The sequence below is a fragment of the Conger conger genome, chromosome 1 (assembly GCF_963514075.1).
Source record: "Conger conger chromosome 1, fConCon1.1, whole genome shotgun sequence".
NCBI lineage: Eukaryota > Metazoa > Chordata > Actinopteri > Anguilliformes > Congridae > Conger > Conger conger.
The window spans coordinates 79,031,132-79,058,653 of NC_083760.1; the positions used below are offsets into that span (position 1 = coordinate 79,031,132).

General features: G+C 45.1%; 2 protein-coding genes across 2 annotated transcripts; both read right to left on the reverse strand.

Moving 5' to 3' along the window:
• Positions 1 to 129: 129 nt before the first annotated feature.
• Positions 130 to 14,013, reverse strand: gnb3a (guanine nucleotide binding protein (G protein), beta polypeptide 3a). The gene is made up of 10 exons (XM_061236419.1): positions 13,821 to 14,013; positions 11,906 to 12,017; positions 8,222 to 8,302; positions 7,621 to 7,766; positions 6,695 to 6,758; positions 5,903 to 6,065; positions 3,857 to 3,923; positions 3,137 to 3,338; positions 2,128 to 2,344; positions 130 to 1,350 (listed from the first exon to the last, which is right to left on the reverse strand). Exons 3-10 carry the CDS (start codon positions 8,276 to 8,278, stop codon positions 1,244 to 1,246), a joined length of 1,023 nt encoding a protein of 340 aa, XP_061092403.1. The 5' UTR covers positions 8,279 to 8,302; positions 11,906 to 12,017; positions 13,821 to 14,013; the 3' UTR covers positions 130 to 1,243.
• Positions 14,014 to 16,526: 2,513 nt separating this feature from the next.
• On the reverse strand, positions 16,527 to 27,394 carry p3h3 (prolyl 3-hydroxylase 3). The gene is made up of 16 exons (XM_061236094.1): positions 26,972 to 27,394; positions 26,421 to 26,605; positions 25,980 to 26,138; positions 24,234 to 24,423; positions 23,015 to 23,146; positions 22,740 to 22,882; positions 22,498 to 22,587; positions 22,348 to 22,400; positions 21,918 to 21,997; positions 21,415 to 21,542; positions 20,963 to 21,058; positions 20,733 to 20,883; positions 20,100 to 20,217; positions 17,801 to 17,876; positions 17,556 to 17,696; positions 16,527 to 16,983 (listed from the first exon to the last, which is right to left on the reverse strand). The coding sequence occupies exons 1-16, from the start codon at positions 27,270 to 27,272 to the stop codon at positions 16,819 to 16,821; spliced, it is 2,208 nt and encodes a 735-aa protein (XP_061092078.1). The 5' UTR covers positions 27,273 to 27,394; the 3' UTR covers positions 16,527 to 16,818.
• Positions 27,395 to 27,522: the final 128 nt, after the last annotated feature.

The following is a 27,522-nucleotide window of genomic DNA, read 5'->3' on the forward strand; positions in this document are numbered from 1 at the left end:
AACAGGTTTTTACAACAACATTTTTCTGAGGTACATTAAACTAGTTTGGTGAGTTCAGTGGTTTTTGCATTCACAAGGCAACACACGGACACATTTAATGCAGAATTCTGTGTTTATTAGAAAGGTCATTGTTTTAGACAGGCTTAATGTGTAAAACTCACTACAAAAGGCAGTAAAAGTTAGGGAGGTTATTTCATACCAGAGTAAGACATTCATTTTCTTTCTAGGCCTACAACTTCAACCAGTGCAATTTGACTGTTGTGCATAGTTGCCTAAGATCAAGTCAGAAGTGAAAGACCCCTTTACTGGAGAATAATGCATTTTTGCGATGGAATTCTGTGTGTAACATGAATCGGTGAATGTCTTATGAAATTGGCTGTGATTGTCGCTGGCTGTTGGTTTATCACGAACTACAGTACACAAGGTAAATGTGAAGCAGAATTAACCATCTGGCTCTGCTGGGTTTGGCATATTACTGATGGGGATGTTTTTAATGTCTGTCTGTCTGTTTGAAAGGAGGTCATGTTTTTGAAAGGGCTCGGTGAACCCTTTGGCTCTCCCATCTGTCAGCTCAATGGTTTGCTCAATGAAAACAAAGGTGCTGCCATTCTGGCTCAAGCCAAGGTTGTTTGGCCACAACTATAGAGCCAGAATGATGGCAAATACCCTCCAGTTGCATACACACACCTGTGGTGTGGCAAAACTACCTTACACCAAACTGCACACTAATACACAAAGTATAATAAATAAATAAACACTAACTAGGGAAATTCTAAACAAACGAAATGCCAAAAGCAAACTTGTACTTACATCCTGTGTATATCCTACTTTTCATGAAAATGTTTCGATTTGATTAACATTTTAAACCTATTTAAATCCTATTTTGATGCTAATCCTTTTTGGCAGTTGCCATGACAACTTCCGCATTGTTAGATTTTAAACGCCACCATTCTCTTCTTCAGAGGCTGGGAGATGGAATCATCTTCAAGGATATATATTTTTTTAAGTCCCCTTATTTCCTATCACAAGCTTTTGTTTGAGGGAGGGAGAGATATGAGAAGTGAGTGTCTCCCTCTATCACAAACCCTCTCACAACACAAAGGCCTTGAAATGGCACAACAAACACCCTCTAATTCCCAATACCCTCCCTCCCCAGAACCCAACACCTCTTTCCTCTTTTCGACCCATTTCTCCCTCTCCCTGCCTGGTTAACCTTCTTCCGCTCTGTCTCTCAAGGGCTGGTTCAGTTCCAGATCTTCAGGAAGCTATCCCAGGATCCCGTGCAAGCTGCCATTCCGTCAGGTGTCACCCCGATGCAGCTCACTCTGTTGTCATGACCAGCCAGCACTCCTGGGTGAGAGTGGGTAAATCATGAACGCAAGGTAAGAGCCTACAGCATGCTAATGAAGACCAGTATGAACTAGAGAACAGCAGGTAGGACCTGACTGGCTGTACCATGGATGATTAAATATAAAATGCTTTTGGAATACCCCAGACCTCCTTAGTCCCTGCCCTTTCTCCCTTACCCTGTCTATCACCATTTTCTTTCCCCTCCTTTCTCAGTTCTGCCTCCACTACTTTTTCCCTCATCCCTCCACCAACCACTTTCCTCCTTCACTCTTTCACCTCTTCCTCTTTCCTCACCTCCCTACTGCTGCTCCGTTTGTCTTTCACTCGCTAAGCCATGATCTGATTCATCCCCATGCTTCAACACATCCCAGAGCTACAGATTCATCCCTCTGCCCTCTGAACGGCATACTTTACATCCATCCATGTGGACTCTGCTAGTTTAATACCTGAACTGTCACCATCTCAAACTATAGGCCAGTGGTTGATGGGCATCCCCCTACAGCCAGGTTCCTCCCAAGATTTCTTCCCATCAGGGAGTTTTTTCTTGCCACTGTTTGAGGGTTTGTCTCCCCACTAGGGAGTTGTTCATCTGATGTGCTATTTGGGGGGTCAGAGCCAGTCACGCGATGTCAAAGCCAGTCACGTGATGTCAGAGCCAGTCTACTGTAAGATTCCGTTCGATACAAATAAAATGAAATGGAATTTAATCCCACATTCTCTCCTCTCTTCCCCATTCCCACCTGCCCTCAGTGTCCTCCCTCCCTCTCTCTCACTCACCCACTCTCTCGGCTTTGAGCGTGTCCCAGATGTTGCAGTTGAAGTCGTCGTATCCGGCCAGGATGAGGCGCCCGGACACCGAGGGGGCCAGGGAGGTGACTCCGCACATGATGCTGGAGTCCTGGTAGGTGATGAGCTCCTGGTCAGCCCGCAGGTCGTACAGCTTACAGGTGGAGTCGTCCGAGCCCGTCAGCACGCCGTTCCCGTTGGGGAAGAACTGAGGGAGAGGTCAGGGGTGAGTGATGTGTCACCCTGGTAAGTGGGGTGGGGTGTGTGCATTCTGGACAGTGGGCATCTAAAGTCGTCTGTTTTATATTAATATTTCTGAATGAAACACATCAAAATGAAAAAACTGACAAAAAAAAAAAAACCGAGGAAAGCATTCCTGTCATAAGAGTGGATCTCGTGTCGAGAATGTTGTGTTCTCAAAACTGCGGTTTACAAAAGCATAATGTTGTTATGTCATTTTGTCGCTCTGAATTTGTACTTCAGTATGACGTGGTAAAATTGAAATTGAAGTTTTGCGAGAGATATAATTCATGCCTCTTGGTGTGTGTGTGCATGCGTGTGTGTGTGTGCTTGTGTGTGTGTGTGTGCGTGCACGTGTGTGCACGTGCGGGTGTGTGTGTGCGCGTGCGGGTGTGTGTGTGCGCGTGCGGGTGTGTGTGCATGCATGTGTGTGTGTGTTCGTGTGTGCGTGTGTGCTCGTGTGTGCGTGCGTGCACGTGTGTGTGTGTGCATGCAGGTGTGTGTGTGTGTGTGTGTGTGCTCGTGTGTGTGTGCGTGCACGTGTGTGTGCATGTGTGTCTGTGTGTGTGTGTGCGTGCTCGTGTGTGTGTGCGTGCACGTGTGTGTGCGTGCGGGTGTGTGTGTGTGTGTGTGCGTGTGCGTGCACGTGCGTGCGTGCGTGTGTGTGTGTGTGTGTGGGTGTGTGCGTGCGTGCAGGTGTGTGTGTGTGTGTGTGTGTGCGTGTGTGTGTGTGTGTGTGCGCGCTGCCATTCAGCCTCACCCCAATGGCGTTGATGTCGCTCTCGTGGCCCCCAAAGGTCTGTCTGCAGACGCCCTCTCTGATGTCCCAGAGCTTGGCTGTGTAGTCGCAAGCCCCGGAGATGAACATTTTGAAGTCGGGTGCCACAGCCAAGGACATGCAGTCTCCCATGTGGCCCGCAAAAACGGTCTTCTGCGTGCCCGTCTCGATGTCCCACAGCACACTGCCAGGGGGGCCGATAACAGGCCAGTCAGCCAGCGTCACGTAAACCACATACACTTCCCATTACCATTGTCCTTTCCTGTGATCTGTCGCCCATTAAAACAGGCTGAGATGACCGTATATCACAAACCTAACAAATTTACTGCAGCAGGCCAAACAGTGTTAAAAATTAATCTGCTCCCAGTACTGGGGGGGGGGGGGGGGGAAAGCTCTTTGCAGAAGTAAAGTGCTGCTGTTGTTCGATAAGCAGTGTGGTAAGAGTATTTCAGCGAGTGTGCCTTCTGCAAAGAGCTGTTTTTAGTCAGTGTCGAGACCAGTATCACGAAGCACAACATACAGGTATGTCTTACCGTGATTCCTTTCAGAACACCGTTTGGCTTGTTACGTTTGTGAAGCGCTGCTGTTGTTAAATAACACAGTGTGCTGAGAGTGTTTCTGCATTTCAGTAAGTGTGCCTAGTTCATGGGGAAGCTCTCTTCCTCTCTGTGGACGCGGCAGAAGGATAATAAGAGGGATTACCAGGTGCAGTCGCCGGAGCTGGTGATGATCTCGCTGTCGTTGAGGAATCGGCAGCAGGACAGGTATCCTGGGCAAACAGAAATGGTAAATGGTAAATGGCAGGCATTTATACAGCGCCTTTATCCAAAGCGCTGTACAATTGATGCTTCTCCATTCACCCATTCGTACACACACACTCACACACACTCACACACCGACGGCGATTGGCTGCCATGCAAGGCCCCCGACCAGCTCGTCAGGAGCTTTTGGGGGTTAGGTGTCTTGCTCAGGGACACTTCGACACAGCCCGGGCGGGGGATCGAACCGGCAAACCCTCCGACTGCCAGACGACTGCTCTTACTGCCTGAGCCATGTCAGGCCCCAGGGGCATCGCTGACCGCGGTCTCACCAGTGACTGGGTCTGACTGCCGCAGGCCTGAGTGTTCTCAGTTCATACGGGTGACTCACCACACAATGACATTCCCTGGCTGTGGAATACGGCTCACTCATATACTGTTCAAGCGCTCATGTTTCTACGGTATCGCATAGAATAGTCATCTATCATCATTGTTCTGTGGAGGAGAATTATAAGCTGACCAAGTGAAGTGAACGGCAAAACCTCTTAAATAACTTTTGAGTATGAACAGGACATTGACCTCAAAAGCCAGGCTTTTAAAAATTTTTTTAAATAAAATAGAAATTTGCCCCTAAACTTGAAATTGAGAAGCATAAGTGAATACTATCTTACACACATAGTATTGCTGTAATCAGAATTGCTCCACAATTCTATGAATGTCACAATGAGCAAATGTCGTTTTTTTGTGTCCCAATTTGAATTGTGCGGTTACATTTGTATGTTTTTCTCGTTGCTGTAACAGTCTCTGTGAGGATGTCAGCAAGTATGCACCATTTCTGAGCAGAATGTCTGATTTTCACATCATTTCTACAGGTCCAGTTTGTGGTCCCAAGTGAATTCATTGAATGAATTTTTTTTTCACCTGAAGCACCTGGCCTGTGATTGGTTCTGACAGCTCCCCACCGCGTGCGATTAAGCTTCCAACTGCACGTTATCCACCAAGTTTTCACAAATTCCAAACCTGGCAACCCCATGCATGATGACAATCCGGCCAACATAAACCCTCCCTACGCAGCCAGTCATCCATTGCCCTGTGTGGCTGATGGCCGCAGGCATAGTAAGTACAGGAATTTAGCTGCAGGAAATGACATCAGCATCCACAGCTCACAATGGGCTCGTCTGACAGGTGGAAACCTGTGTGACAGCCGCGAAAGCCAGTCACACGGTGTCAGAGCCAGTCAGGCGGTGTCAGAGCCAGTGACGCGGTGTCAGAGTCAGTCACATGGTGTCAGAGCCAGTCACATGGTGTCAGAGTCAGTCAGGAGGTGTCAAAGCCAGTCAAACGGTGTCAAAGCCAGTCACACGGTGTCAAAGCCAGTCACATGGTGTCAGAGTCAGTCAGGAGGTGTCAGAGCCAGTCAGGCGGTGTCAAAGCCAGTCAAACGGTGTCAAAGCCAGTCACATGGTGTCAAAGCCAGTCAAACGGTGTCAAAGCCAGTCAAACGGTGTCAAAGCCAGTCACATGGTGTCAGAGTCAGTCACGCGGTGTCAGAGCCAGTCAGGCGGTGTCAGAGCCAGTCACACGGTGTCAAAGCCAGTCACATGGTGTCAAAGCCAGTCAGGCGGTGTCAAAGCCAGTCATATGGTATCAAAGCCAGTCAGGCGGTGTCAAAGCCAGTCACATGGTGTCAGAGTCAGTCAGGCGGTGTCAAAGCCAGTCAAACGGTGTCAAAGCCAGTCAGGCGGTGTCAAAGCCGGTCAAACGGTGCGAAAGCCAGTCAAACGGTGCGAAAGCCAGTCAAACGGTGTCAAAGCCAGTCATATGGTATCAAAGCCAGTCACACGGTGTCAGAGCCAGTCACACGGTGTCAGAGCCAGTCATATGGTATCAAAGCCAGTCAGGTGGTGTCAGAGCCAGTCACATGGTGTCAGAGTCAGTCAGGCGGTGTCAGAGCGAGTCACATGGTGTCAGAGCCAGTCAGGCGGTGTACCTGTGTGTGCAGCCAGCTCCCTCATGACCTTGACGGTGCCGTCCTTGCCCTTCAGGTTGTAGATGGAGCACATGTTATCCAGACCACCACAGGCCACCATGTTCCCCGAGGGTGCGTAGGAACACGTCATCACCCACGACGACTTCAGGGGGATGGCGTGCACCTGGGGGACAATGATTAGGGTGGAGCAGGGCAAGAGTCAACGTTTTCCTCTAAACTTTTTTAACCCCCCCCAATGTGGCTGAATGGCACAATATCCAACCCCCCCCCCCCCCACCACCACCCCTACTTTTTGGAATGTACAATGATTTGCAAGCACAGCCCCAGTTCATGCACAAACCACGGCCAATTTCGGAGAGTGTCGACATCCGCAGTTCCCCTCCAAAACAGATGGTGTCGCCAGCCTGCACAGCCCACAACCAAGCTCACATGGAAATTGGGATTTGGCATGTGGTCTAAGGGTGCCTGATTGACCAGCAGGGGTCGCCAGAGAGCAGTAAACCACTGTGTGATCGTGTGTCTGTGAGCATGGGGTTCATCCACACACCACTGTGTGATCGTGCCTTAACAGAATGGGCCAATGAAAAATAAAAAAACATCTTGGAAAAAATAAGTTGCGAAGAAAGTTACATATTGCTAATAAGGAGCACATTCTCATTCTCATCTGATTAGCAATTTTCATATGAATTTCTCTTTTCGCCCTGTGACGAGTCTGTTCCACATATTATCTGACATAGAGAATGAGGGGGAAGGAAAAGCTTGCTGTAGAAAGTCCTCTCTTATGCTGCTTGCCTTGTTGGTGGTGTAGCTGTCCCACACTATGAGCTTGCCGTCTTGTGATGCACTGACACACAACCTGCAGAAGAGAGGGAAAGCCATTCATTTCACTCAGTTTTTTTAGCAGTTTAGCAGTTTTGCTAAGTGTGAATGGGGTGTGCAATGGAGATTCGGGGTTCTCATACATCCTGGAAAACCTGGATTTTTTACAATGCAGTTTTCCTGTCATGGAAAAGTAATGGAAAATTGAGAAAATTGACTAAATGTGCTGGAAAATATTTTAGTGTAAAGTTACAGGTCAAAACCACAGGCGCCCAGGCCCTTTATCATTCTATATATTACACGTGTTGCTCACGCAGAATGTTCTGGAAATTTCCTGGAATGTCTTGAAAACAGTGGGAAACCTGAGGTGAACCCAGGAACCCTGAGGTGTAGAACTGGGGTTGGTAGATTGGTCGCTCGAAAGAATTACTGCACCTGGCTCACAGACAGCGTGGGCGTCAGCCATGAGTAAACCTGATTCCCACATTTCATGCCTCTCTGCCCTCAGGGGGCTCAGGTCCCCAGGACTCCCGAAATGGAATGAGCCCCAATTGAGAACCTCCCTCAGATCAATGGTTAACTACTCGCAGCTTCATAAAAAAGCACTACATGCTGTAATACAGTGGCTATTTAAGACGTTTTTTGATTTATCGACTAATGTCCTTAGTACTATACAATATATCCATGTGTGTGTAAACAAATACATGTGATGATCTTTAAACCAGTACGTTTTTTTTTACCGTGCAATTAATGCAATGCAGAAAACATAGAAATTCTTAGAATAGAAAATATTTTTTCCATTTTGTTCAGGAGGTCTGAACTCTTTCATGGACCCCCCCATGCTCCAGTCTGGCAACCCCGGGCCCATGATGTAAGCCTCAGAAATAGGAGCCGTTTACTTGGAGTCGGTGCCCCAGTGCACGGCGTAGATCTTGGCCAGGTGACCCCTCAGGGTCTTTCTGGTCTTCAGCTGGACACGGGCCACCACGGTGATCCCCGCGGCCGCGTCCTGCAGAGTCTGGTCCTGAACAGCCTTACGAGCGGCCTAGTGCATACAGAGACAAAGACTGATAACGCTAATCTGCCCAGTAATAAATCATCACGCAGGCCTTTTCCTTTTGAGAAACTATTCTATCCCTATTAGAAATGGCTGCAGCAATTGTGCTGGATAAAGAGACGCTCAGTAAAGGACTGCCATTGTTTAAATCTTAACAAGTAACATTAAATAATGGTAAAGGCTATACACATTTGTGTTTGAAACAACGGGATGATCACGATTTAAGAAATCACATCTGGCAGCTGTAACTGAATTTTTAATATTCATATTTCACATACAAAGGGTTTGTCTTCAACTGAACTCTTGTGGCAATATGGGAATAATGAATATATTCAAGATTGTGAATAACTACAGATAATAGCATTTCAAATGATCATAGCAGCTAATAATTCTGAAGGAATTTAGCCAATTGAAGTCCATTTAATAGTGATTGAGAAACTAACAGTAATCTCATCTTTCAGGTTGTCCGCCTCCTTACGCAACTGCTCCATTTCACCCATGGCAACGGCTGTGTGTTCCTGTCACTGAGAAGAGGGGACAGGAAGTGAGGTCAGACAAGCAAAGCACAATGAATGATGGGTAAGATACAGAAAAGGGGACATACAATACAATTAATATCGAAATGAACAGAAGCGAACCTGACCTCTAAATAATATAACATTAAACATGAAATGTTTTCAGTTTCAAAATAATAAAAAAAGGGAAAAGTCTCTGTGCAAAAGTTTGGGACCCCTGTCACTTAGTACTTCCTTCCTTTTTCCCCATTTTTCCTGGCAAAACCTCTAGCTCAATAGATTTTCAATAATAATATTCAAGTCTGGGGACTGTGGTGGCCATTCCAAAATCTTCATCCATCTTTCCTGGAGGTACTTCATGGTTGATTTCGAGGTATGCGTTGGATTATTGTCTTGCTGGAATACCCAACCTCTCTTCAATTTCAATATCTGGAATGACCTTTGAATAGTAGCCTCTAGAATTTCTTAATATTTGGTGGAATCCATTCTTCTTTCCACTCGCACAATATTTTCTGTGCCCTCAGCTGCCACACAACCCCAAAGCATAACGGATCCACCTCCATGCTTCACAGTTGGCAAGGTGTTCTTCACCCCTCAGACACTTCATTTTATGTTCAGGTAGTTCTTTCTGGCAATCCTGTATGTAGAGGTTTTGTAGCCTTCTTCTTCTTGGTGGAAATGAACCATCCTGATTCTGAAATCCTAGGACAACTGTTTAGAGGAACCCATAGTTGCAGTTGGATACTTTGTAAATTCAGAATAAAAAGTTAAACCCTGGAATTATACTCACCTGACTCATTGATGCTCTAATGAGTAAATCACCTGGGTCTGGGCCTTAGTAGTCATCTTTCAAAAAAAGTAACAAAGAACAATCCAAAAAGGTTCCCAAACTTTTGCACTGGGCCCTTTTCCTTTTTTTAATAATTTATAAACAGTAAAAAATGAAAATAAAAACCTTGCTTTAAAATGAGCAGACAAAATAGTGTCACTGTACCATTTTGAATTCAGGTTTGCTTTTGATCACAAATAGATTTATTGTAACAGACATTTAAATCAGGGGTGCCCTTTTTTTTGCACCCCACTGTAAATTCATCAGTATCATCATCCATTGACTTTGTTGGTACTAGTCAAGCTGTTGTACCACAAATCTAGAGCATAGTTTCAATTGTTTATGCGTGAGAGCTTCTCCATTAGCCTCTCTCTCCCCTAGGCTCTGGTTTAAACAGCTATTTGCAATTCAAACATTCCTCAACTGCTTTGCAAATTTCTTTTCTCGGAAGAGCACGTATATGTACGTGGACAGACAGTCACATGGGCAGGTTAAATACAAGAAGCCTATGCATACAGCGCATATGAACACATGCTACATGGAGCTAAATACACAAATACACAGCCGGCCCGCAATCACATGTCTTGTCAGCACACACCAAGTCTATGCGCAAACCTGTCTGCCCAGTCCATCACACTGTTAACCCAAGTGTTCCCTATCTGTCCTTCCCCATCACGTTATTGGTAATAATGTTATCTACACCCCCCCGCCCCCCATCCCATCCACCGATCCTGCTGAAGCATCTGGCTCGACCTCAGTCTATTTCTGCTGATGCAATCTCATTACCTGTTCCTTTTTCCCCGCATTATCATGTAATTCCCATCCAGTTAATAAGAATTATACTAATATTAGTAACATTTACAGCTGAGGTTGAAAGATGGGAGTAGATGTGACTAGGACCAGCTACCAGCTGTTTCAAAACATAGCTTCAGCTGGTCTGAACTGGTCAACCAGCTAAGCTGTGGTTCGAAACCTAGCTTGGGCTGCCTTTTTTTCAGCAGGGTTATTCACATGCTTGTGTTTCTCTGCAAGTGCAGTGCGTAAGTATTTGGACAGTGACACTATTTTTTTTTAAATGTTTTGGCTGAATATGGGGTTAAGATGCAGACTGTCAGCTTTAATTTAAGGGTATTTGCATCCACATCGGGTGATTCTTGAAGGAATTACAGCCCGTTTTACAGTCAAATAATTTTAGGGGGAGCCAAAGTAATTGGACAATTCACCATAATCTGAAGTAAAAGTCTCCTTTGCATTAGATGACTGCCTGAAGTAGACATCAACAGACGCTGGGTGTCTTCCTTGACGATGCTCTACCAGGCCTTTGCTGTAGCCAGCCTGTTCATTTCTCAGGTGCTTTGCCTTCAGTCCAGTCCTCAGCGAGTGAAACATGTTCAGGTGGATGGAGGGTGTGAGATTGAGCTGGCCAGCTAAGAATCGCTTTATGGCGCTGAAAAGCTTGTTGCGGGCTTCAGCAGTATGTTAGGGTCCATTGTCCTGCTGCAGGGTTAAGCGCTGTTCAATGAGGCATGCGGTTGGATCTGTGCAGATAAGATGTTTCTGTACTCTTCAGAATTCATCCTACTGCCATCGGCAGTCACATCATCAATAAAGAGAAGTGAGACAGTACTAGTGGCAGCCATGCATGTTCACGCTCCACCGTGTCTTAAAGATGAGGATAAGATGCCTTGTATCACAAGTGACTTTTTTTCTTTTCTTTTTTTCCTCCTCACTTTTCTTTTTGTTGCAGTTTTTATTTTTTATTTTTTGTCAACTTAGCCATTCTGTTCTTGGAGCTTACCAGTGGTTTGCATCTTGCAGTGAATCTACCAAGGTTATGCTGGTGTAGTCTTCTCTTTATTTTGGTCTGGCACATCTATGCCTATATCTTGAAGAGTGTTTCCCGATCTGTTCAACAGCTGAAAAGGGTTTTTTCTTCACAACTGAAAGTATTTTTGGTCATACACTACAGTGGTTGTGCTCGACCAAGTTGTTTGCTATTGTTGAGCTCACCAGTGTGTCATTGCTTCTTAATGATGTATCAAACAGTTGGTTTTGACGCACCCAATGATGTTGCTATGTTTTCGATCGATTTATTCTGGTTTTACAGCTTCATGACGGCCTGCTTTTCTAGCATTGGCTCTTATTTGGTCCTCATGTTGAGAGACAACAGCAATAGACTCCAAATGCAAATTCCACACCTAGAATAAACTCTTGACCTTCTGATAGCTTTCTTGTGCATGAACAAATGATGCAGAGACACATAGCTGGCCAATAAACAGATAAGCAGCCAATTGTCTAATTACTTTTTCTCCCCTAAAATGGGGGGACTATGTTAAAAACGTCTGTAATTCCTACAATTCCAATGGTCTGAACTTGATATCAAATCTAATGTGCTGGAGTACAAAGCCAAGACAACACTGTCACTGTCCAAATACTTACAGACTGCACTGTATGTTCAATCATTTCAATATTCAGACATTTCTGAATTAAGTTGTCCAGTAAAGTCTTTTTATTGCATCATTTTCTATTTTCTCTCATTCCCACCAGTTTTATCTGGAGTTGGATACATCTGTATTTTAGTTTATATATGACATATTTAATTAATTACATGTTACACATTTTAAGAAAATGCCCTTACAACTTTCCACATGACCTCTGATATTTACACAAAATGTTTCCTAATTTTCACCTGATATGCAGTTTTTTTATCAAGGAACATGAAACACAGTTACCTATCATACATTATTTACATGTCGAAACAATGTTTTAAAAAATGATCTTACCTTCAAAATGGAGAGATGATTTGCAATCTTTCCTTTTGTATGCCTCTTCCTGTCTCCCCTGCTTACTCTGTTTGCCTGTGTCTCTGACAAATCTTGTGACCGGTGAATTTGACTAAAATTTGTTTGTGAACAGAGAGAGCAATAGAAAGAGAGAGTGAGTGACTGTGAGAGAAAGAGATTTGTTCAATTGGCCTTTGGTTTCTCAGGGAATACAATTCTGTCCATCTATATATCAGTGTATAATCAGAAGTCAATTGAAGTTATCCACACTCATCATTTTTGTTAATGTCATTGATTGAATACACAAACTGGACGGTGCATTGAAACACTGACGAATGAAAAAAAGATTGGAGCCAGGAGAGGGAGAGAAAGGGAGAGGCCGAGTGAGAGGGGGGAGAGAGAGCAGGTTAAATCCTGGCTGAGATTTTAAGAGAAGCCTTTTGCATCAAATCTGCTGTCATCCGATTACTGACTGCTCTTTACATCTGGATCAACATGGGGGAGAGGGAGGGGGGCTGCTGAGGTGATAGCATTGGATGATAGTCATTTTAGCTTTTGCCTTTTTGGTATTATTATTTTTATTATTATTAGTATTAGTATTATTATTATTATTGTTGTTGTTGTTGCTATTATTATTATTATTATTATTATTGTTATTATTATTATTATTATTATTGTTGTTGTTGTTGTTGTTGCTATTATTATTATTGTTATTGTTATTATTATTATTATTATTATTATTATTATTATTATTATTATATGCAAAGGGCCGATTTTAGCACCGTAGTGAATCCCAGTCAGTTCTGAGTGAGTGAGAGAAGCTGCATTAGACTAGAGAGATAAAGTGGGGCTATAGGCTACCTATAAGGGTTTATTTGTGAGAGTGCAGTGGTGCGATTAGCACTGCTTGAGCAGGGCCGGAGAGCCCAATAAACCTCGAGCGGATCACAGCGACGGACCCAATGAACTTAAAGGGTCCGTTGAGGCTAAAGGAGCAGCTGAAATTTGATATTTACATGTAGGCATTTAGCAAGAGCTACTTACATAGGAACATGAAGGAAATAATAGTCTCATTTTCATAGCATAGGCCCTGTGTGAATGTCCGTGGGCCCGTGTCCTGAGTGAATTGCATTGGCAATACCTCAGGCGATGTCTATAATCAGGCTGACCCAGAACATGCATTTTCAAGCAAAATACTCTAAACCGTGTAATTGCTATTGTCATTGGCCAAAACCTTTTTCACACTAAGCTCATACAGAGCATGTACGCTATAATAGGGTTATAACAACATTCCCAGTCCTGATATCTGGAACTACTGCCATCCCAATGTAGAGCAGTGGTTGCTTATTGGCCCATAGAGAATAAATGAAGACTCCAATAGGAAGCAATGCTGTACTGTACTGGTATAGGCACAACCAAAGCAATTAATGGTTCAATGACGAATCATATTTTTTAAGCAATCACATGTACTTCTTCTGAGATGCATTACTTTAGGGGTGTAACCCACAATAATTACAATTACTATTACAGTGATAAAATGTATATAGGAATCATACGCACCCAGTGATTAGTCAAACATAATTTGCCATGAAATGATGTCTAGCTACACCATAATGAAGCATTTTACATTTTCAACAGGATACCTGCAGGACATATCATCTGTAATCCTCATCCAGTACTTCCAGAAATACCTCTAAAATACCTCTAATCCTCTAACCTCATCTTCGGTTGGAATTACTGCTCATTTTCATTTCGTAACAAAATATCAAAACATGACAAAAAAATATTTTACAGAAACACACAATCACACACACACAGCAGTTCAGTGATATCAAGAGTGGAATCGTTATACTAAACTACAATCCACAGTGACAATAACAGCCCATTGGCAGCAATGAAAAACCGTATCACTCACCTTTTTAAGCTCAAAATGCAGTAGCACTCCTTCTTTGAAATTTCTGTCACTTTTTCCCAGTCCCCCCTTCTTTGTGATGAAGTGTTTTTGCTCCTCTTTCACGGGGGCTCTCGTGGTCTCATTCACTCTTTCTTGCACAGAAACACGCACACACACACGCAAACTCGCGCGCACACACCAGACGCTTTCTCCCTCCCTCAGACAAGGATTCGAGAGGATGAAGGGAGATCAGAGATGAAGGGATAAAGCCAGGGATGGACAGAGGGAGAGAGGGAGGGAGGGAGGGAGGGAGGGGAGAGTGAGGGTGTCTAGGCAGAAAGTGTGTGTGTGTGTGTGGGGGGGGGGTCCTTTGCCAACCTTTGCCAAGAGGTGAAACGATGAAGAGGTGAAGAGAACGATAGATAAAGGCATGGAGGAGGAGCTGGAGAGAGGGATGAAATGATGGGAAATGGAATATTCTGTATCTTGAGGAATCGAGGAGAGATCTTGGTAGCCGGCCACACCACAGACATAGTGGGGTTGTCTGTGAACACACGAACAGTGGAAGTAGAAACTACGCTATGCTACAATGCAAGGGCAGTATTAACGAACATGGATGGTGCTTTCAGGCAACATAAAAGAGTTGGGTAGATGTCCAACAACAAATGAGTCATGTGTGTAGTTGTGTTGTGTCTGATAATACTTACAGACCCAGTCTGTGATTCTGTTACTAAGAACGGATTCCTATTTTGTCCTTATCTTGATTAGGGTTGTCATCTTTGTGCAATTTCAGTCTTAAATTGTGGTTATTAGTGACAGGTATTAAATAACAGTGTTGTCTTTTTTTTCACCTGCATGTTTCATTATATTGTAATTGTGCATAAGCTCAGTTTCTGCGCTAAAGTGTCTGAGCAATTAAGTCTCTCTACAGGTGTTTTAATGGACAAGAGCCCATCACGGAGACCGAGACAGGATGGAAGGCAGTTCATTCAGGAGGTGTATGCTGGGTAACCAGACTCCAAAACACACCTCAGCTGGTGCACGTGCAGGGCGCAGGCGAAGGGTAATTGGAGAGCGGACCGAAAATAAATGAAACTGTAGAGAAAGTAAATAAAGGGCGAGAGACATGTCTATTTAAGGTGGAAAAGTGAGCAATGATTGACAGGTGGCTCAGTATTTTGTAAACTTGGGGGTAAATCTAATATTAGAACAGCTGGAACGAGAGGGGGGGAGAAAGAGGGAGGGAGAGGGAGGGAGAAAGAGGGAGGGAGAGGGGGGGGTGTTCTTTCTCAGGCAGAAGACAGCGTTGACCAGATGTAGTGATGCGTGTCTGTAATCCGGACCTCTGGGACGCAGAGGCCGTAGAAGAGCAGTGTGAGAGTTCACTGCGTGGAGTCAAACTCCACGTGGCCCCCTCTTTCTCTCTCTCTCAAAAAACCACAAATACTGACTTGTTTCTTTAGTTCAAAGGACCGGACAATGATCTTGCCAATAACAATCATGCATTTCTACCGAAAGGGGAAGGGGTTAACAAACTGAGGGCATTCCGTTTGGCTGAACTTCATTGCAGTGCACAAACAGTCAGAGCAGGTTCTTCAAGGTTGGACATTATTCTAAAACTCCCAGGATTTTAGGGGGCTGGTCTGACCTAAGGTCTGGCCCTAGGTGAAGCGGGAAGGTCTGTGAAGCAGTGGAGGGGGTGTAACGTTCGGTCAGGCACCAGGATGTTGTTATACAGGCTGATCGATGTTCTGCTCAGCTGCGTTACCGGTGAGAACTCTTGTGCCACAGTGTCATAGGGGCCCGGTCTTAACTTTAGTTGATCGGGATGTTGTGGCTGTTCTTAGCCGTCTCGTGCTGACACAGCAGGTGCTAGTACTAGTGTTCTACAACCACTAACTGACAACTGACAGGCCCGAACACCCAACTACCATTCATTCATATGAAGGGACGAGGAAGAGACCAGCGTCATTCCATTTCACGGACAAGAGACTGATTATGGTCAAGAATGTATCATTATTAAATCGTACTGGATTTACATAAAAATGTACACATGTTTATGCCATGGGTTTCATGCTGCTTAACTGTAATTTGATGTTTTCATGCACTCTGTAATTGCAGAACAAGTGAAGAGTCTGATTCAGGGTCAATATATAGAAAAAGATTTAGATTAATGCCAGGATGGTGTGTGAGGATGTGAAGAAGGGGATATGCGCTGTACATTAACAGTTTTAATGACCCATTTCCCTGCTGAAGGTGGATTAGAAAACAGGGACTGAGAGGGTTAATACAGCGTATAAACACCGACTGACTGGACACCGTACTATGCGAGACAGTGAGACGTGAGGGTGGGGTTAATGTGAAGGGATGGACGAGTGTTGGAAGTAAATGATTAAATGATTACTCCTGGATTATTATTCCATATTCTAAATGGAGATTTTAATCTTCATAAACAAATGCACTCCTTTATGAGGGATTAACAGTAATCTCTCTCTCTCTGGGCATCAGTGTTAATGTACTGTAGAGTAGCACAGCTCAGAGCACACTGTTGTATTACCACGCTGTATTAACCCTCTCTCCCTTTCACCCCTAATCTCCTATGCGGTAAAGGAAGGCTGGGGTAATCATTTAATGGATGGGGGGGGTGGCGGGGGGGGGGGGGGGGTGTTAACACCTCTCTCCCTCCCCCTGTCTCTCACTTCATTATCACACTCCCTGACCCATGAGTCAGTGGAATGGGCTTGTTTTATTTTAGAGTCATTTCTTTTTTTAATAGATAAAAAAAAAAACATTACATCATAAGACCTGACATAGACTTACTTACCAGGGGAAAAGGAGCAACGGGCACAAGTGTCGTCTTTCTGACACAAAAACAGTCACTGCTACTGAAGTGAGAGGGAAACGGGCAGCGGCTAAGAGACAGGCCCACGGCTGGGGGGTGCAGCCCGAATGGAAGTGAGCCGTCTGCGCGAGTGTCCCGTTTGAACGCGGCGGTCCTGGCTCTCGCCTCCCCCGCCCCTCACAATTCGTCCCGCGCCCCCACCACCCTGCCCCTGACTTTGCCCCTCTCCCTGGAGCTCTGACTCCGCCCCGAGCGAGCTGGGGTGGAGGCGCCTGCCTCCTCCTTCTCTCGGGTCACGCTCACTCCGTCCTTCGCCCACGCCGCCTCCGCCTCCTCCCGCTCCTGGAACAGTGAGGGTTAACGTTGGTTTGCATATGCTCATCATCAGGTACATTTACAACAGCGGACGTGACGTCGCGCCGACGCTGAGGACAAGAGGGCAAATCAGCCCACGCACAGACCTGTGCCTGCTCAACATGCTTCAGTCACACGTTTAATGCGAGGCAGGCTACAGTGCAATCCATAATTATTTGGACAGTGACACATTTTTTGTCGTTTCTGCTCTGTACTCCAGCTCCAACAGTTGAAACAGAGTGCAGACTTTCAGCTTTGATTTGAAGGTTTTTACATCTGTATTGGTTGAACCGTGGAGGAACTGCGATCCCTTTTTATACACAGTCCTCCTCTTTAGGGGACCAAAAGTAATTGGACAAGTGGCTGCTCAAACGTTTCTTGGACAGGTACAGGTGTGTTAAGTTTCATTGTTTTATTTCAACTGTTTGCTGGAGTGCAGAGCGAAAACAACAAAACAAATGTGTCACTGTCCAAATACTTCCAGGCTGCACTTAATGTATATTGTAGGGGTGTTGTGCAGAGGCAGTGCAGAGTTTTGTGTCAGCCGCAGTGAGTCTCACCATGTCCCTGTGCAGCTTCTCTTTGGTGAACCAGAGGGCCAATGCGCACCTCCGGCCAGCGGTCACTGCGGTAACTCCGTGAGGATTGACAGGTCCCGAAGAGAACCCAACGACCCGCCCGCATTTTGGCCTCACTGTGGCCTGAGGAGACACAGAGACGCACTGTGAAAACGCACCAGCGGCTCCACCGTTGAAGCGCAGGCGTACATTTTTACACAGATCAGAGCGGAGGAGGCGTAACGTACCGAAACGGTCTTCGCATCTCTGTCTGTGAAGAACAGGTCCCCGCCTTCAAAGTCCTCATTCAGGTAGAGTAAGGCACTGTAATAGGCCAACCACACATGGTAAATAGTAAATGGTTGGCCTTTATATTGCGCCTTTATCCAAAGCGCTGTACAATTGATGCTTCTCATTCACCCATTCATACACACACTCACACATCGACGCCGATTGGCTGCCATGCAAGGCACCGACCAGCATTTGGGGGTTAGTTGTCTTGCTCAGGGACACTTCGACACAGCCTAGGCGGGGGATCGAACCGGCAACCCTCCGACCTCCAGACGACTGCTCTTACTGCCTGAGCCATGTCACCCCACACATACAGTCCTCATTCAATAGAGTAAAGCACAGTCCTCATCTAGCCTTTAATTAGAACAGTCAGCTATTCAAAATGGCTACCTGTGCTCACCAGACTGACCAGGGACTGCTGCTACAAGCACTCAGATAAACTGTGGCACAGGTATCAAACTCCAGTCTGCAGTGTCTGCTGGTTTTCAGGTTATAATGCTAAAACCAAGATTTAGGCATGATCACTGAGTTGGGCCTAGATTCAATCAACATTACATTACATTACATGGCAGACGCTCTTATCCAGATATTGCATACCTGGAGGGCAGGAAAACAGACTGCATTTAATTAATCGCCCCTTTTCTTCCCACAGACCTACTTTACTTTACATTGATGGCATTTGGCAGACGCTCTTATCCAGAGCGACGTACAGTTGATTAGACTAAGCAGGAGACAATCCTCCCCTGGAGCAATGCAGGGTTAAGGGCCTTGCTGAAGGGCCCAACGGCTGTGCGGATCTTATTGTGGCTACACCGGGATTAGAACCACCGACCTTGCGTGTCCCAGTCCCAGTTTTGGGGAAAAAACACTTTCACTGTCAAAGTAAAGGAGAAATGTTGATAGAGTAAAGGCCGTGGCCTGGATTCAAAGAAAGTGTCTGCTTATTTATGCCACCTACAGGCCAAAACAAGAACAGCAGCTGACAGGACTTTATGAATGAATGAATAGCAATGGCAAAAGCACATAGAAGGACTTACACAATAAAGGGTTTAACAGTAGTGAAGCATTTACCGTCAATAAAATGCATGTACAGTATATGGCTCCGGGCCATGTAGCCAAAAACATAAGAAGAAAATTCTAAGAACATTATTTATTTACGTATTTATTATATTTTCCTCTTCGTGCATATACTCTGTAAATAAAAACAATCTTGCCTGTAAGTCTAGATACAATTCATGAACAGTTTAACAGTAAATATACTGTAAATGCTCATAAAAAGAATGGAATTGAGGCAATAAATGGTAAATTCATATCTCGGAATAGATTTAATTTCCCCGTTTTCCTGGGCCAATGGTACATTTCACTAAGTAAATAATAGAATATTAAACACAGAGCACACAGACTCTGTTTTTGGACACTGAACCCCACTGCCCCAACCCCCGAAAACGGATTCCTCCGAATAATTAGTGACATGACCCATTTCTGTAATCAGATCATAAAACATGATTTGATGCAAATGAACTAAATCCCATCCCTCAGAGCGGGGAGGGGCAGAAGCATTAACAGGCACGAGCACATGACTCCATGCTGTGCTGCTTAGACAAAGATTTGGCTTTGGAGCGTTGCATGCTCGGGAGCACCCAGCGGCGATGGCTAGTGAGAGTAGTGTTTTCCTGGTATTAATGTGAGTTGTGGCAGGGACAATTTAATGGGAGGACATACAGCCATATTCCACTGGTTTTATTGTGAGATACATGGAGACACAAGAACCCTACTGAATAGTAGTCCATGACTGATGACTGGTGATCTACAAATAAAAATCACAACGTGTGTGTCTGTGTGTGTGTGTGTGTGTGTGTGAATGTCAGAATGGCAGAGTCTCTGACCTCCTTCAAGCGCAGACTGAAGACCCATCTCTTCAGGCTACACCTTTCCCTCCCCAACTCACAATCACTGTGATTAGCCTTAGACCGTAATGGCACTTATGTATAGATATCGTTACTTGTATAGGTATTGTTGTTTTTATTGGCTGTTGTTGTATTCTAGCTGCCAACAGTGGTATGCTAGTTTGAAAGCTGACTGTACTCTTCAAGGGTTCTGAATTTCTGTATGTTTACACTAGGACTCGCAACTGTACTGTCCTCTCAGGTCTACTTTTGCACTTGTTCTTGTGATTGATTTGCACTTTGTTGTACGTCGCTGGATAAGAGCGTCTGCTAAATGCCACGTAATGTAATGTAATGTGTGTGTATGTACCTGAGGTCTCTGTGGGTGAAAGCAGGCAGCTCCCTCCAGCACTGTCTGGTCTCAGGCTCCAGCAGACAGTTGTCCACGTGCACAGGGTGGGACAGGTCCAGCCTCCCTTCCTGTTTCCCTGCACAGAGACAGTATATTCAATACAACCCACACTATACAGGACAACACACAGTGCGCACACAGAGACAATATGACAGTATACTCAATACTGCACACGCTGCTCATGTATGGACCAACTACAACTCAGCACAGAGACAATATACTCAATACAATCCACAATATACAACACACAGTGCGCAAAGAGACAATGTGTTCCATACAACACACACAGGGACAACATATTCCATACTACACACATGGACCAATTACAGCTCAGCACAGAGACAATATACACACATGACATTGCACACACAAGGACACTATACTCAATAGAAAACACACTGCACACACAGGGCCAATACACTCAATACAACACACACTGCACAATATACTAAATACAACATAGTGCACACACAGGGACCCACTGCAGCTCAGCACAGGGACAATATACTAGAGTCAGTGAGTCTGGGTTGCACACAGCAAGGCGGGTGATTAAAAGTGTAAACCCTGTCAGTGTGGGAGAGTGTGTCGTACCTGTGATGGCGGAGCGACACACCAGGTGGGTGAATGAGAAGTAGAGGGCAGAAGGGCTGCGGAAGTACGAGTGGAGGAGAGTCCGGACCCTCTCCCCGATCTCATGAAGCAGCCTGGCATCCGTTTGGTTGACAAATCCATCCTGAGCCAACTGTAAAAGAGCGTGTCAGATATGCTTTTCCCTCAAGGTTCGCGGCACTGTGACTAACAGGAAGCGGAAATGCTCTTACATTCAACGCTTTCAGGACTGTCAGGCCCTCAAATTTTTCGTGCGGTGTGTGTGGGGACCGTCGCCCCCGGTAACCATCGCCTAATGACGCTGCAGTCTGTAAAAAAAAAAAAAAAAGAGGGATTTCAGAAGCTGAGATGAAATAAATCTCACCATCTTTGATCACACACATCATAAAATTACGAGCATTACTTGGTGTTTTGGAAAACTGTTCAATCATGGTCTTGAGCTGACCATCAAACTATACCCAGTTAAATTGACAGAACAGTATCTTGGCTCTCCATTTCTAGCTAAAGTTGGCTGACATCAATATTATCTAGCTGTTATAACATAATGTGGGTGTTCGAGTGAGCTGTCTCCCTGAACAGACAAAGGTCTTTACGATCAATGAACAGTGCGATAACAATGCAATTCATGATACAACTAATAGGAATAATAATTTTGACAGCTTACGGCAGCCAGCTGTAGCACTTTGTCACATTCGGGCTGAGATAAAATACCATCCAGAACAACACGATTTGTCCCATTTAGCATGTCGTCATCCATGGTGATCGTCACTCCGACGAGAGGAACAGTGCCCCCTGGTGTTGGGAGGAAAGTATAAATCTGATGAAGATTTAAGCACAGATTCAAAAGCCCAACCAGATGTATAAACTCCCTTTTCCGTAACATTGAATGTTCCAATTTTCTGTAGTTGAAACAGAAAGGGTCCAGTTTCATGCATCTTTTATTAATTAAGGGGAAGATTAATTATGGCCACCATCATTGCTTTTTCAGTAGCAGCAAATATTCATCCTCTACATACCCCTGACCCCCTAACTTTTGAAGGATGATGCTGCAGCAAAGAATGTTCTGTTCACAGGAGCTGACAATCTGACTGGGGTGCAGAATGCAGGGTGTAATGCAGAAGAAGTACTTGTACGGGGGACACATGGTTGGCTACATTTATTATTTACCTGCATAGAACCCGCTGTCATCCAGTTCTACGTCCTTCTCTGCCTCCTTAATTTTTTCATTCAGTTTTTCCCTCTCCACTCTGAAAGTCAACAAGCGAATGCATTGGAGTTGCTCTTTAAATTAACCCTTTTATCACCCTCCCATCCCTCCCCTCCAAATTAAACAAATCAACAAATTGTTTTACCAGAGATTAGACTCTAAACCAACCAGATAGTCTTATTAACACTGAAAGATCTGTATCCCTTCCGTTGATGAAGAAGCGTTTCAATTTCTTCTGGAAATTACAACATAGTTTCAATGCATGTTTGAGCTTCCAGAAACTTCTGTTCCTAACCAGTCGCCGGTTGTTAATAAAATGGAACCCAAAAGGAACGCAAGAGTCAAATCGCGAGTTAGTCTAAAGGAATTCTGGCGATTTTACCCACTCACCTCCACACATCTCTCAGTGACTCAGGCACGACTTCCTCTGGCGTCCACAAGTCCTGTAACAGAGAAGAAGCCAGAGATGACCCCTGACCATGAAACCCTGCCACTAAAATCTATATCGCAAATATATCACTTATGAGACCATTCTCTTACAGGGTCAGTGAAGTTGAATTCCAGATTCTCAACTCCAAAGTACAGAAGACTCTTTTCCAGCAGGGACCTGTTAACATAGGTTGATATTTCCTAAGTGAGAGAAAAGAGGAGGGTGAGGGGAGATGGGTGCTGGTAAGTAACAAATAAATAAACAGAAACAGAGACTTCAGCAGCCATGACAAAATATGCAGGAAGACTGCATGACACTAGTTTTATTGCTGACAGAGAGAACCTATCTGCACCTGATTGGGCTGTGCCTCTTGTGCCTCAGTGTCGCCACCCAGTGTCTCAAAGTAGAGTTGCAGGTTGGAAAGGGAGTCAGAGTCCGAGGGGTAGAAGAGGAGAAGGGAGCGAAGAGTCTGTACTGCCCCCCTCAGGTCACCAGCTGGCAGTGCAGAAATGACAAAAAAAATTTTTTTAAGGGAATTTCAGGTGAAAATTAATTACCAAATTTCCAGATACCAAACCAAGCTATGAGTACAGAGAAGCTGTAGTGACACCATCATTGACCCCTAACCTTTGAACTGTGCAATGTGTAAGTGCTCCAGCACTGTGGGCAGGAAGTCCTCCACTGGAGAAATCCTTCCAGGTCGTGTTGACACGATGGCCACACAGGATTGCTTACAGGACAGCAGGTGGAGGGCGAGAGCTAAACAAAGACCAACAGAGACAACCTCAATATTTTTGGAGGGTGTTCAACATTACTCATCCTCAGTTAACAAAACTTGAGGTGTAAAACCACTGTAAAAAAACAGAATACTTATTAGTGTATAATGATAATCTTTTGACCATATTTTACTTAATCATTTAAGGGGAAGTGGGTATTTTTATGCATATACAGAAGAATGTCATAAAAACACAATATTGTTTTGCTTACAATAATAAGAGCATATTAAGTGGTTGAAATATCGAATGCAATTACTAAAATACTGAATAAAGTATTCAATATGAGGTAGGTATTGCCACAGGGCAGCCTATAGCGTAGTGGTTAAGGTACATGACGGGGACACGCAAGGTTGGTGGTTCTAATCCCGGTGTAGCCACAATAAGGTGCACACAGCCCTTGAGCAAGGTCCTTAACCCTGCATTGCTCCAGGGGAGGATTGTCTCCTGCTTAGTCTAATCAACTGTACGTCACTCTGGAGAAGAGCATCTGCAAATGACATTAATGTAATATCATGTATAATTTATAATGTCTTATTACCTTCCATCAATGAAATGACGATATTTTCTATCTCAAGCCAGAACATTATCTTCAGAATGTAATAAAAGGCTATGTGATACAGTGCCAGAGCACAGGTATGGATGCAGACTCATACCGGGAGAAGTGGTTTAACCTGAAAGGCATATTACTATTAACCAGAGGTAGAAGATCCAGGTTCTGAAAGTAAAAGTCCTCCCCAGTATTTTGTCCCAGTCACCTGGACTTACTAATTAGCACAAATATTTCAGCCAGGAGGAAGGCCTAATGAGTGAAATCAGTTGGCTGATTAAAAAAAACATATGGCAGGACTTCTCCTTTCTGACCCCTGGGATGTCCACCTCTGCTGATAAAAAAGATAAAAATAACAGCTGCTGCGTCTTATATCACTTCATATTTCCTAAGGACAACGTGGTAGCTTTTTAAGTATAAGAAGCACAAGAGCATTGAATAGAAGACTAGAAAAATCAGGATCACTCCATTAGAAAAGTGTTAACCCCCCCCCTTTTTGTCACAAGCTGAAAATGCGTTTCACCTGCAGCCTTCTCAAACACTCTCGTTGTTTTGGAGATTTCCTCGTCGGGAATCCCCTGCCCCTCCACCTCGCACTGCGCCCGGCACTCCTCCGTCTGCTTCAGCGTCTCGTTCACGCACTTCCTCCACACCTCCGCGGCGCGCGCCCACTCGCCCGAGGATTCCGCCAGGAGTGCCGCGTCGTAGAGATACTGCGCAGGGGGGGGGGGGGGGAGAGGTGCTTAAGAGGGCGTAGGGCACTGTATGTCTGGTCTGCTACAAGGGTGTAGGGCACTGTATGTCTGTTCTGCTACGAGGGCGTAGAGCACTGTATGTCTGGTTTGCTACGAGAGCGTAGAGCACTGTATGTCTGGTTTGCTACGAGAGCGTAGAGCACTGTATGTCTGGTTTGCTACGAGAGCGTAGAGCACTGTATGTCTGGTTTGCTACGAGAGCGTAGAGCACTGTATATCTGGTTTGCTACGAGAGCGTAGAGCACTGTATATCTGGTTTTCTACAAGGGTGTAGGGCACTGTATGTCTGGTTTGCTACGAGAGCGTAGAGCACTGTATGTCTGGTTTGCTACGAGAGCGTAGAGCACTGTATGTCTGGTTTGCTACGAGAGCGTAGAGCACTGTATATCTGGTTTTCTACAAGGGTGTAGGGCACTGTATGTCTGTTCTGCTATGAGGGCGTAGAGCACTGTATGTCTGGTTTGCTACGAGAGCGTAGAGCACTGTATATCTGGTTTGCTAGTAGGGCATAGGGCAATGTATGTCTGGTCTGCTACGAGGGCGTAGGACACTGTATGGCTGGTCTGCTATGAGGGCGTAGGACACTATGTCTGGTCTGCTACAGAAAAAGGACAGCCTTTCTTTGCTGAAGATGCACTGATACATCCTTACAACTCAGAGAAGCATCTAAAGAATCTAAAGAAGCATTTTCAGTTCTCTTGGTAACCCTCTATGGTAGGTGTGAAAACTGTGAAAGCTTGCGGATTTAACCATTTTGCCTCACAAAGAACCCTTGAACTAGACAGCGTTCCACTGTGGAGACAAGGCGCAGCTTTTTGGTAGCCTTTCTTCTGAGAATGGGGAGGGAACAGCATATGTAGCAGTGGTGGTTGTGCAGGACGCATGTAGATCAAGAGACAGGGCGAATGTAGCGATGGGCTGTGTTCAATCTACTGATGGTGGATAGTGAGTTATGAAGTCTTCAAGTTGGTAGGCTACAACCATAGGGAGGAGATAAAGTTTGCAAATATGATCACCTTCGTTTAATCTCACTTTCAGCGGTAACTGTCTCAACTGTTCTTAGTCATATTTCTCTTCAACTCCCTGTCCCTCCCCTCCTCTCATCCCTCTCTCCCTCATTCTCTCACCCACCGTTTCTGTTTATCCCTCGCTCCCTCATTCTCTCTCACCCACTGCTGGCGTCCATCCCTCTCTCCCTCATTCTCTCTCCCGCTGTTTGTGTCATGCCTCTCTCTCTCTCATTCTCTCTACTGTTTGTATCATCCCTAGCTCCCTCATTTTCTCGCTCCCACTGTTTCTGTCCATCCCTCTCTCCCTCATTCTCACCCACTGTTGGTGTCTATCCCTCTCTCGTTCTCGCTCCCACCGTTTCTGTCCATCTCTCTCCCTCATTCACACCCACTGTTTCTGTCCATCCCTCTCTCCCTCATTCTCACCCACTGTTTCTGTCCATCCCTCTCTCCCTCATTCTCACCCGCTGTTTCTGTCCATCTCTCTCTCTCCCTCATTCTCACCCACTGTTGGTTTCCATCCCTCTCTCTGTCGTGGAAGGCCTCGTCTGTAACTCCTGGCATCCGTTTGTACTTCTCGATGTTGTTCCTCATCTCCAGGTGACTGGGATTGGCCACAAAGAAAGTCTGGGCTGCCGGCACTGCTTTCTGTATCTTCCCTAGCTGTGGGAAAATGGGACACGACAACAGGACAGACCCTACAGTGCATGTAGCGGGGAATTCGCGCAGCAACAGTGAGACAGGCCAGCAGATCTGTTGGCTTACTCTTAAGCAGAAATACAGTAGATTTACAGAATAGAAAAGAAGAGAACTCCAGGACAGTAAACAAAAACATGCACAGTTGCAAATGTGTTATTGGAAGTTTTCTAAAGGTTCACCAGGCAATAACACTTGTGTCCAGGACTGGACAGTAACTTGTGAGTGCATGTCTACACAAGCAAATACCTTGTAGTATGTGACCTGTAAGTAGTTGTAGGGGTTGCGGGTGTCGAATTCATACTGGATGTCTGTAGAGACAGAAAGCTGGCCAGCTGGACTGATGGTCCGACCCAAACAGAACCGGATACATTCTGCTCTGCGCTGGACCCAGTCTATGGCCCACAAGTCCCACACGCTGCCCTTCTCTGTGTCTGACATCAAATCATTGCAGAGTGTGACATAAAAGATAATGACTACATCCAACACCAAAGAATCTTTAAAAATAACTCACTAAACAACATTCATTATTTATTCATCGTAATTTATAAAGTGAATACATGGCAACAAAAAAAAACATGGCAGCAATTACACAACAACAATGTATTACACAGGTTTAATCCCATAAATCAATGCAATACATCTGTATAATCCTGTATAAATGGCCCATAGCCATGTCAAAGCATTTTCTTATGTTATGAAAGGTCGATCACAGTTTATGCAATGCAATGTAAAAGGACAAAGTAATTGTTCTTACGCATCAAGCAACAATGTAAAAGGCTAACTATTTAACTAGTTACCTAGTTTTTCCAGCCTGTCATGCCCTGCTGCACCACAGTTGTCATGGCATTCTCTGCGTCTCCGAAGTATAGTTTCCCGAGTTTCGATTGATTTCTCGATTAGCTCCGCCGCTTTCTCCCAGTCTTTCTCAAAATATGCCCGGACACCCAAGTAATACAAGGCATCATAAGGGGGTAAAAGTCCAGACACAGAAGCAGTAGAGATCCCGTTTGTAGCAGATGTTTCTAATGAAAGCAATGAGTATAACAATACAAAACGCAGCGCCACGTATACAGGACTAACGTTCGAGAGCACCGCCATAGCACCATATATGAGTGAGACGGGGAGAGAATTTAAGGGGAAGAAACAGATCGCAGAGGGAGGGACGGGACAGGAATGGGTGTGCAAGAGGGAGAAACGCGTAGAGGGAAAACGTTTGAACGGAGACGTTTTGGTTGGAAAGAAGGAGGGATCAAGGAGCGGATGGAATGGGTGGAGAGAGAGAGAGAGAGAGAGAGAGAGAGAGAGAGAGAGAGAGAGAGAGAGAGAGAGAGAGAGAGAGAGATGGGGA

What these genes read in the sequence shown, in the direction of transcription:
- gnb3a (XM_061236419.1), bottom strand. Translation starts at nt 8,278, where the DNA reads ATGGGTGAAATGGAGCAGTTGCGTAAGGAGGCGGACAACCTGAAAGAT. An exon ending in ACAGCTACACCACCAACAAG is followed by an intron (nt 6,066 to 6,694) that starts GCAAGCAGCATA and finishes ATTGTCCCCCAG; the next exon opens with GTGCACGCCATCCCCCTGAA. An exon ending in GGAGCTGGCTGCACACACAG is followed by an intron (nt 3,924 to 5,902) that starts GTACACCGCCTG and finishes CTGTTTGCCCAG; the next exon opens with GATACCTGTCCTGCTGCCGA.
- p3h3 (XM_061236094.1), bottom strand. Translation starts at nt 27,272, where the DNA reads ATGGCGGTGCTCTCGAACGTTAGTCCTGTATACGTGGCGCTGCGTTTT. An exon ending in TGACAGGCTGGAAAAACTAG is followed by an intron (nt 26,606 to 26,971) that starts GTAACTAGTTAA and finishes ATTTGATGTCAG; the next exon opens with ACACAGAGAAGGGCAGCGTG. An exon ending in CAGTCCTGAAAGCGTTGAAT is followed by an intron (nt 20,884 to 20,962) that starts GTAAGAGCATTT and finishes GCTCTTTTACAG; the next exon opens with TTGGCTCAGGATGGATTTGT.